This window comes from Austrofundulus limnaeus, unplaced genomic scaffold, assembly GCF_001266775.1.
Source record: "Austrofundulus limnaeus strain Quisiro unplaced genomic scaffold, Austrofundulus_limnaeus-1.0 Scaffold1192, whole genome shotgun sequence".
Classification (NCBI taxonomy): domain Eukaryota; kingdom Metazoa; phylum Chordata; class Actinopteri; order Cyprinodontiformes; family Rivulidae; genus Austrofundulus; species Austrofundulus limnaeus.
In genome coordinates this window covers 11,591-22,709 of record NW_013953594.1, presented here as the reverse complement: position 1 = coordinate 22,709, position 11,119 = coordinate 11,591, and the positions used below count along the sequence as shown (strand labels likewise).

Below are 11,119 nucleotides of genomic sequence, written 5' to 3'. Positions count from 1 at the left end.
ATATATAAATATATAAATATATATAAAAGAAAGAAACCGAACTGCTCTGTGAAACTGAAAATATTTTTAAGCGCTGAGTAAGTTTTATTTCCACTTATAAAGACAAACGGTCATGTTTTCGTTTGTTAAATCTAATTGATCAGACACTTGCTTGGCAGGTGCTATCAGCCATGAAGTCATGTGATAAAAAATCCCCCTAGAAGAGCAGATTGCTAAAATATTTCTAATTTAGAGAGGAATTTATCAAAAAAAAAAAAAGAGAGAGAATTTCTTGTTTTGACATAAGAGCTAGCCTTGATTAGTCTGTGCTGTGCTAAACTAAGGTTAGCTAAGCTAACAAAGATGGGTCCAACAACTCTGAACCGGCTCAGAGGCGGCTCTTTTGGTGAGCTGAACCAAATGAGAAAAGCTATACTGTAAGTCCCATCACTATATAAGCTAAGCTAAGCTAAGCTAAGCTAATAATGATGGGTCCAACAGCTCTGAACCGGCTCAGAGGCAGCTATTTTGGTGAGCTGAACCAAATGAGAAAAGCTGTAAGTCCCATCATTATAAGCTAAGCTAAGCTATGCTAAGCTAAAAAAAAATCAGCTGCTTCTACCTGTTTCCTAAATATTAAGCTATCTTCAGRGTGTTTTAAAACAAAAGTCAACAGGAAGAATCACATACAGTCAGAAAGTAGAAGCATTTCTAAATCCTACATCTAGCATTTTGTAAACCTTTACACAACATATAAAAGCACYTAAATTAAAAGAAAAAGAAAAAGAAGCAATGACTGGGAGGCATGAAAGAGGAAGGAGACAAAGAYCGAGAAGTGTAGGTGAAAGTTTGGCTGCTTGTTGATTCTCTTACATGGGTCAACGTGGTGCCCGGGGGCAGAGTTTAAGAGCATCATGGCAGTGGCAGCATCAATATCAGAGTCTGGAAGAGGAGAGAACATGCATGATGGTCAATCCTAAGGTATGAAAGCACGGTGGCACGGTGTATCTACTCGGACTGGGTGGATCGGACTCCTCTGTGGTTTTTGGATTTGGCTCGGGGKGATTCAATCTGGGTTTGCTGAATGTTTTTTTAGAGGACTAACAGGGATAAGCCAGAGGAAAATAAACGAAGCCACTGACAGTGAGAGTGCATCGGATCGTCTTAGATCCAACAAAGTGTCTGAAAGCCTCACTTCTGGAGCTCTAAATTATTAATGATCACAGTGAGACTGAGTGCTCGACARGGAGCACCGGCAGAAACTCTGCCTGTCGTCAAGGTTACAAATTCAAGAGGCAAAGAGGGAGAAGGGGGTGCGAGGGTGGCCGAGACATCGACTGAGAGCTCTTAATGTTATGGTCGACATGAGGCATCGATGAACTGAAAGCAACACATCAAACCAAGAGCTGAGGACAAAATGAGGCTGAATGTTTCGGGACTGAGATGTGGCAAAAGCAACACAATCAAAATACAAACACAAACTAGAACGACTGCTCTTTGTATTCTCGTTTAGCTTTTACACTTCTTTTAAAATATTACAAACTAAAAATAGTTCTCGCTTTGCTCTCACCTTTGAACGAGCAGCCTTGAAGAAAGAGATGACGAGGGGGCGAGGAGGCACTGCAGAAAGTGAGGGGGACATAAAAGGTCAAGAAAAATGAAGAAGTTCATAAATAACAACTTAAATACAACTATGAGTRCATTCATCGAGGCAGAGCTGGTTAAGGTGTTTCTGCTTGGATTAAAAAAAAAGAGCAAGTTCACCTGGGTGGGGAGGCGGGGGGCGTGCAGAAGGCATGTGCGGCCGGGAAGTGCTGCTTCTTCAGGGCTTGGATTAGGTTGGGGCGGTACTCGGGGTCAACGCACCAGAGGGAACCTTTCCCATTGGCCTGTAGGACAGAGCAGGCTCAGTCAAACCTCCAAACACAAAATACAAAACTTGACAGAAAATTAGTTGGGCGATAACTTTAACTTATTACAAACTTAACCCCTCACTCGCTTTAAGACCCGTGGTGACCGTGCCTTCTCCTCTGTGGTCCCCAGGCTCTGGAATGAACTCCCTGTTAATCTGTGCTCCCTTGATAACYTCTCRTTCAAGAACCACCTAAAAACCAGCGTTTTTACTCAAGCGTTTAGCTAACCATTCYCCATTAATGCCAGCCTACCTCCATAGTGAATGCTCGCCAACTATGTATTTTTCTATTATTGAACATACGGCAGATTTTTCTCTCCCCCATTCTCTATGTTTTTTGTATTGTTGTATATTTTGCTCTGCATTGATCGTGTGCCTGAGTTACAATTTTTGTATTTAATCTTGATTTGATGTTTCATTGCATTGCTTATGTTTTATTATGTTTTATTATGTTTCATTTTAGCTTTCCACCATTTTTACATTGTTAATGATTGCACAGTACCTTGTGAATATTTTTCTGTGAAAGGCGCTTTATAAATAAAACTTTACTTACTTACAAACACGTTCAGTSCATTTCCTTTCATAAATAAAAAATTTCAATCATATTTTTAATARTGACTTCCTTAAAGTGCCTGTGACATGCAAATCCATGAAATACAAAATGTCTAAGAAAATTTATTTATATTGAACAACACTTGGCATAAAAAACCTTTTATGTCACATAACRGGCATATTTTCTTTTGAATTTGGCTCAGCTAAAGTGAAACAGGAAGTGACATCAAAGGGGAACTCTTCAAAAAAGAAAACTCCCTGATTTTTGTTTATTTAAACAATACTACGACTTTCTCATCCCTCTATAATAGTGATTAAAATAATCTAAAGAAACATCAGATTCTCTGCAGTCTGTGTTGTTAGCCATTTTAGCAACATTCTGCTCACATTCAGACATTCCCCTTTGACATCACTTCCTGTTACTTCACATGCAAATATCTCAACATCTGTTCATCTCAGCAAAGTGAAATCTTTTTTTACAATATGTTGTCAATGTTCATCTTTCCAAAAATACATTCATATTTATTACAAAAATTTGATGCCACAGGCACTTTAAATTTGCCCGCCTGCAATCTCCCAGTCTTCATGAGCACGTTGCAACACTTCAAGTGTTATCACTAACTGTTTCTAAGTGATTAAAGGGAAGCCAGCGGTAGCAAGGCGTTTCAAAACGGGGGCGCACTAACTTCCCCCACTTTACTCCCTCTGATTAAGAAGTCTAGAGTGTCATCTTTAAAGATTAAAGGACACTGTGGAATCAATTTGAGCGACCTGTGCAGCTGCGTTTTTGTTAGTGACAAACTGTTTTTCGAACTTTTGAAAGTTTTGTTGTAAGACTTGATTCCCACAATGTTTTTCAACAACTATAAGCTTTTAAAGTACATTTTAAACAGCACAAATCTAAACTAATAGCTAAAAGCATTAGCCACTGTAGCTAAAAGTAAACTTTGGGGTAACATATCAATTCAAATATCCCTACATTAAGCCTAATATTTCATGAATGTCCAAGCAATGATTCTGGATGGATTATTCGACTGATTTTAGCTAATATTAGCCAATTTTTAAATATTCAGCTATCATGCTTATGCAAACTACCAATTACAAAGTAGGAAAATGGCTGCTACGACCAGCTCAATGCAGCCCACTATTCATCTTTTTTAAAGACAAGATGCTCTTTTATAAACACACATTTTTAGGCGCTCATGTTCTTCTAAGTGGTGTTGAATACGTTGTAAAAGCAAAAACATGCAAATGGACTTGGCTCTGTCAATGTTAACTAAAAAGTGTTTAATTCTATTGTAAACAAGTTTCTCTTTTKGTTAACAGGGTTCCTACAGTTTAAGTTAAATTTAAGACTTCTGAAGGCCAAGTGAAATTAAATTTAAGACCAATTTCACAATAAACACAAAGGACAAAAAAATAAAAACTGGCAGAAACTCATGAATAAAAGTATTTTTGGTTAAAGTATTCAAATATTCCTAATAAACCAATTGATTTTATCCATATCTAACTGCTTTTTTGTCAAATATAGCAAAAACATCCGTAGAAGTCAGCTTTAAACTTAATTTAATCCCTGGAAATCCTATAACGACCCAAAATTTGGAGTTTTAGGACCCACAGTGGGGTCTCAACCCCAATTTGGTTAGGGTTAACCTGTGACATCAATTTTTTGTAAGAAATCTGAATGCATTTTTGTTAAGACAACGTTATTAACATATTACAAAACAAATTTCACGAAGCTCAGACGGACAGTTGTTGAGATATTTGCATGTGAAGCAACAGGAAGTGATGTCAAAGAGGAATGTCTGCATGTGACTGATTAAAAAKAATAAACGTTACCAATTATTTTGATATMTGAAACGAATTACGATCATCCTGTTTACATCCTATTTACAATGTGTTAACATTTTTAAGACCTCTGAAAGATTGATTAAACACTTTAAGGCTAATTAAGGCCTTAATTGTGGATTGATGAATTCAATGGCTTTTAAGACTTTTTAACTATCTGCAGGAACCCTGGTTAAGCAACTGTGTTGTATTTGGCTAAAAAAAAATCATACTGGTGCTTATATCAGCCAATAGCTGCCTCAAGTTTTCATGTCCAGCCTCAGCCACAAAAAAAACGGAGTTGACCTCTATTCTCTGCAGCACAAATTCTGAAAAACTGCTGAAACTAAAATAATTTAAAGACTTTTACAAAAAAGGAAACATTTGTTTGACAACATTGTGAGAACAATGACTGCGGGAGCCGGAGTGTGCGGCGTCTTATCTGATGGGTGGCGTTTTTCTGGCTCGACATTGAAACGGAGCGGAGCAGCGGAGGGAGGGAGGAGAATAACCTTGACTCAGATTACTAACCAGCCCCGACGCAGGAAGAAGGAAATGTCACCATGGCAACGAAAACCACCAGGCAGTGTCATGTGAAACCGGTGTCTCGGCAGACGAAGGGGCTCACACTGTGCACCTGCACGCCGCGCCGCCTGCTGCTCGCAGCCGCGCACTCCCAAAGGTGGGAAAAAAAACAATCAGGTGTCGGGGTCGGCTCAAACCACGCCCTCCGCAGCGTCGACAGAGCGAAAGTCAAACTTACGAGCTTGATTTCTGAACGCTGCTTATGTTTATTCACTGTTTACAGTTAGAAATCCTGCAACGCACGGTTCTGATGAGACACATAAATGTTTAAACGGCCCGGCACTTCCTATTTTAGTCAAAGGAATACTTGCATGACACGTTTGGTCGTWAACACGTGCAGCTTTAAACAAACAAGCAATTCATGACTGGGGTTATTAGAGTTCACTAAAATTAACTAAATAATAGGGTTGGGCAATATTGGTAAATAAATTAATCACGATTAATTGTGGTATTTAGCCGATAACGATTAATTTGACGATTAATCCCCCGGAGTCCCTGGACACCCTTATGTCCTAGTCACATGACCATTTTGCAGGGAGATAATTGGCTCTTTGTAAAAATCTGTTCCAGTTTGTGTCAAAATTACAGACTTCAGGCTATACATCAAACTTTAAATTGTGTTGATAGATAAATAAATTACACAACTTTTTTTAATGTTTGTTATATTTGAAGCAGAGAGGAGCACCAAGCGGTTAGTCTGCCAGGTGGCATTAATCGTCAAGTGCCAAAAATTAATTGATTAATGTTTTTCTGACGATTAATTGCACACGATACGATTATGCCCAACCCTACTAAATAACGAAAACTGAAATTGAAAAAACATTTTTGTTAACTAAAATAAATAAAAATTGTAATAAAATGAAAAAAAAAAGATAACTAAAACTGTGTAAACTTTTTACAAAACTAACTAAAACTAACTGAAATTATAGATGGAATATCCTTAGTTTTAGTGTTTGTCAATTTTTTTTCTTTTTGTTTTTTAATCGAGTAGTTTCACATTTGCTGTGGGCCATAACACTTGTTTACAGTCTGCTGCTTCAGCATCACCTGCCAAATGACAACAAAAGTCGCGAGAAAGCAGCAACGTCCACTTCGGGATTTCTTTYAATARGACTGCGAGAAAAATAAAAGRGTTTTGTAGTGGAAACAGGTGATAAAACAGGTGGAATACTTCTCAAGGAGAAAACTGCATGAATCAAGCTCGCGCAAGATGGCTAACTATGACTATCTTGACACGTTAGCTTCTTTCAGTAACTCCCATGAAAAACAAGCAACAGGTAGCACCAGGTTGGAGACAACTATTGTCATCGTCCCAAAATAATTAACAAGTCCTTAGTTTGCCAAATTGAGTTACGCAGTTATTTTAGGAAGATGTTGCTATAATGACCTGCTTTAACTAGTGACCAAATAGCTGTTGGTTAGTTAACTCACAGGAACATCACAAGCATGAGGTTGCATTGGCAAATGTGTTTATTCAAACTATAAAATAAACTAATACTAGAACTAATAAAAATTAAGCTAAAACGAAGCATTAAAAATGCAATAATACCTATTAAAAACTAGCAAATCCACTGTAAAAACTAATTAAAATTAACTGAATTAAAAGAAAAAAGTCAACGAAATAATGAAAAATCCAAAACTATTATAACCTCGTTCACGACTCTAACAATCAGCCTGCTAAAGTTGTTTTCACAAACTTTTCTCCGTGTTTGAAACTTTATTTATTCCCATAGTTTGGCGTTTTAGGAGTCCATCTGTRGGAAGGTTCTCTCTGATTAAAACGGTTGAACTACCTTGGAAGTGCTACTGGAGATAAGAGCCTCTCCGATTGTGCTGTGTTTGCATTTCCTCTGTAGGAGTATCGCAACCTTGACTGGATTCCACYCTTATCGCAGCAAAAGTCACAGAGGTCCCTGCAGCTGTATCAACCCCTCAGACAACTGCRACATAATCCACACCGCAGCTTTACACTGCAACATATGATCAATCTGTGGTGTTTTGCTAAAATAACATTGTGGAATCGCAGTTTTTCAGGCCTACCTTCCCCAAATTCCTGTCGACCTTGCGGAAGCATTTGTTTAGAGACAAGTTGTGACGGACTGAGTTCTTCCAGCCGGTGGGAGCATTGGAAAAGTAGGGGAAGTGCTCGAGAATCCAGCCGTAGATTTCCTTTACGGGCAAGGACTTGCTGGGAGACTGCTCAATGGCCATGTAGATGAGGAGGGAAAACGAGAACGGCGGCTTCGACTTCAACGAGTCCCGCTCCCTGCCCCTGTTGTGCGACGACGACGAGGACGACGGCGGGCCCTGGTTCGACTCGTAGTCTCCCTCTATGTCGAAGAGGGGGCTGCCGCTCGGCTGCGCTTCGGGCCCCCCGAGGGTGAAGTTCTGCAGCAGGTTCTCGTGGAGCCAGTTGAGGTTGGTGAGCTCCTCGTCCTCGGTGCCTCCGGCGCGGTCCACGCTGGTCGCGAGCGGGCTGGACGCGCACTCCGCCTCGGGCAGGGTTCCCACACCGCAAACACCTCGGAGTCCCGTCCGCTCTTCTTGCATGCCCGGAATTTCCGTTTTCTTGTCTGGTGACATCCCAATGATTGGACCCATTAAATCAACGAGGTCTGGAGAGACAAAGAAGAGGAAGTTGGAAAAAAAAATCACGTGACATTGAAGCTATTTTTACTATCAAATTGGAGGAATAAAATAACTGAATGTGACACTTTAGAATGATACGCTSTTCCAAGAATTGACCTTGTTTGTTGTTACAAGTTTCTCTGGAGACAAATTTGCTTAATGTGTCTTTGCCTCTGCAACACTTCCTGGTCTTCACACTGTTCCTCTACATGCCTAGTGAGGACAAAGAGGCTKTAAGCTCTCCCTCCTCTTGACTCCAACAGAGGACCTTCGAGGACATCCTCTCAAACAACTGAACCGACTTAAGARTCCACTCCTCAACACCCACCTCATCTAAGGCAAAAAATAAAAATCCAGCAGGCTCGTTTTGTGGAAATGAGCAAAAGATRGTCCAGCCGCTGCAGGAATGAGCAGGCCTGCATCTTACCGAGTGGATAGCTCTTAAAGACTCCTCTGCATTCAGCAAGGATCAAGCCTCAATTAACTGCGTGCTAGATGAAGTAGAGTAAAGAGGCTGCAAATCCGAGTCATAGCAGCCATTTAACGGCACAAAGAAATTCAATGTCAGCTGTGATTTATCATTAACAAATTCCACCCAAGTACCCTTATTTAAACAATGGCACTTATCTTGTTTTTACATGAGCTGTGAAGAAGGATGTTAAGTAGACAGACTACCAGTTTGGGTTGGAGTTAATGTATTGTGTTGCACAAAAAGAGATGTCGTTTTAAAGAGATCCACAATTAGCTGTAACATTAGACTTTATTTGATAAACATTTATTGCAATTGTAAAATAAAGACCGTAAAAATACTGTAGGCTGATTAGTTTTATAAATTGTTAAAAATATATATATAAAATTTATTTTAACATGGACAGAGCCATTTTATTTACACACAAAGCATTCTGGGTAAATGATGACGTGGATAGGTCCTCGGTGTGAGCGAGCTATATCCACCCTGAAGGTTAATCTTGGACAATATCTGATGATCGACTCTTTTAAATGAAACCAGAGAGCGTTGACAGAGAGGAGAAGGTAGAAATGACTCAGCCTGTAACTGAAAATATGGATGGAGGACAACAGAGCTGCTTCATGGAAGAAGAACCTCAGCTTAGCCTGTTAGCTTTAGCGCCGACATTATATAGCCTTATACTGTATGTATTAGCTCGACACTAATCGAGTGACAAACAAACAAGCTAAACTGAGGTCCTCCATCCATATTTTCAGCTGCAGGCTGAGTCATTTCTACCTTCTCCTCTCTGTCAACGCTCTCTGGTTTCATTTAAAAGAGTCGATCATCAGATATTGTCCAAGATTAACCTTCAGGGTGGATATAGCTCGCTAGCAACCTCACACCGAGGACCTATCCACATCATCATTTACCCAGAATGCTTTGTGTGTAAATAAAATGGCTCKGTCCGTGTAATATATTTTTAAAATTTTAGTTTAAAAATTATAAAAACTAAAACAGCCTACAGTATTTTTACAGTCTTTATTTTACAGTTAAAATAATTTTTTATCAAATAAAGTCTAATGTTACAACTCARCATGGATRCRTTTAACAAAAAAACMTGTTTTATTCCATYTTTAACAACAGCGCCTGTTTGTAAAACAAACTATATAATATAGGCAAAGGTTTTGCATGCTGCTTAAAAAGGACAAGAGCATGAAYAGCTCAGTCTTTGTTTCAGCTTCACAACGAGCTTTATGTCCTGGGTGTCACCATGACAACCATGCCATCGCTTCGACGCCAGCAGAAATCCCACAAACAAGAGTCAGTAAGATAATCAGTAATCCAGGCCGGCTGACTCTGCCACGGGTGACCACCGAGCATCCCATCTCCATCATCCCCACCCCGCTACGTTGAAAACACTCTACCCCTGCTGTAACTGTGGGAGAACGCCTGGGTTCTGAGGTGGTCCGGGGGGGGGATGTCAAGGCTGGAGAAGCGCTGGACGGGCTTCTCTTCTGGTTTCCTCGGGATAAGAATTGGGTCAAACTCAAAGGGGCTTTTTGCGCAGCGGCTGTGGCAGGGGAGGGAGCGTACGTGCACACAAATCAGTTTGTAAAAGCCAGTCAGAGAGGACAGGAGGGTGGGTGGAGGGGAAGCATTAGTGCATTTACACAATCACCCTTCAGCTTTTACTGAGAGATAAAAGAACAGCAGATTTATTCTGTTAGCTTAAGAATGACATTTAAATCTAAGATTGTGGTTTCTTTAGCTTTGAAGACAAACTTTGTTCCTGTTTCTGGCTGTTCTGTATGTGATTTACCTGAGCTCCAGTTTTTTTTTTACAGCCAGATTGCATTGTAACAATAAGAGATTAGATTAATTTAAGCCAGACCAAAAGATAAAGGAAAAAAATAACACAAAAAAAGAACAAGTGTTGGGGAGGTAGGCTGTGCAAGTTTTCCAGTCTAGGATGAATCACAGCTCTCAGCAAAGTAGAGCAATCAGACATGTCAGGCAGCATGAGGARGGCTTTATTTGTGTCAGGACGTAAATCTCTGCTCAGAAATATCCCCCCAACATGACAGTTTCTTACTTTGATTTAATTTACAAACAATAAGACCATCAAGTGTTGTACAGTTACAGAAAATATCATTTACGCTGCTAAAAACGATTGTAACCCTGGGTTTTAGTGACTTTAATAAACCATTATAAACCTTTGGCATGAGTCATCCTGCTTTTGTGGAGAGAGGAGCACATTTACAGTAGATGTGCATATCAGGGATGTACTTCTTTTTTATTTCCTGAAGAGCTATACTGTCTTGATAAAAGGAACGGAGGAACAGCACATTGAATAAAAGAAAGTATTTTGGCACCTACAGTGGGAAAATATGTTTTCTTGGACAATAATTGGTCAAAAACTGTCTTTTTAAACCTATATTCAAAACTACAGCTTGCAAATACAATTAAATAATTTATGATTTTTGGTCTGGTTCTGTCATTTTAGCCCAAAAGTAAGATCCAAATTTTTTTATGCAAACTCCTTTTGTTATTGCCCCAAGAATTATTAACTGTATGATGGATTCTGTTATTGATTTGAAGTTTTTATTGCATTTCTGGGCTGAAAAGGGAGTTCAAATCTCACCTCAGGTCGTCTTTTTTTCCCCCTCATGTGTTGCTTAGACGAAAAGTGTGATTAAAAATTGAAACAAGAAAGAAAGTAGGGCACGACAATGCAAGACTACATAAAGAAAGTCCCGAAAAAACAGCTTTACCTTGCTTAAGAAGCCACGGTGAAAAATAGTGACAACAGCTAAAGAAAGACTAACCGAAGATGCAATTTAACAAGGATCTTAGGTTGTTCTTTAGGATGGGGTCCTCGTGTTAAAATTAACACAAGGACCCCCTTCTGATGACAAACAATTATCTCACAAATCAACACAAAGTGTTTAAACCTAGATGTGACTAGGGCTGCAACGATTAATCGATTAATCGATGACTAATTGATTATTAAAATAATCGATGACTAATTTAATAATCGATTAATCGTTTTTTTTTCTTTACTTTGTTTTTCTCCGCAAACTGCTTTGACACCTTCCACTGCCACATCTACCTTTCTGTCCTTGACACACATGCGCAGTAGTGGTAACTGGGGTAGGCCGTGGACGTCACAAGACATTATACAGACA

The 11,119-nt window shown here is 39.4% G+C and overlaps 1 protein-coding gene across 1 annotated transcript in view; it reads right to left on the bottom strand.

Annotated features, from left to right (window-relative positions):
- LOC106534505 (forkhead box protein N2) overlaps nt 1–11,119 on the bottom strand; it is a gene marked incomplete at its 5' end in the record, with an annotated part of 25,906 nt that overhangs the window by 4,840 nt on the left and 9,947 nt on the right. Inside the window, 4 exon segments of the mRNA XM_014031159.1 lie at nt 853–921; nt 1,550–1,599; nt 1,744–1,868; nt 6,896–7,470. Coding sequence (XP_013886613.1) covers nt 853–921; nt 1,550–1,599; nt 1,744–1,868; nt 6,896–7,456 — 805 coding nt within the window.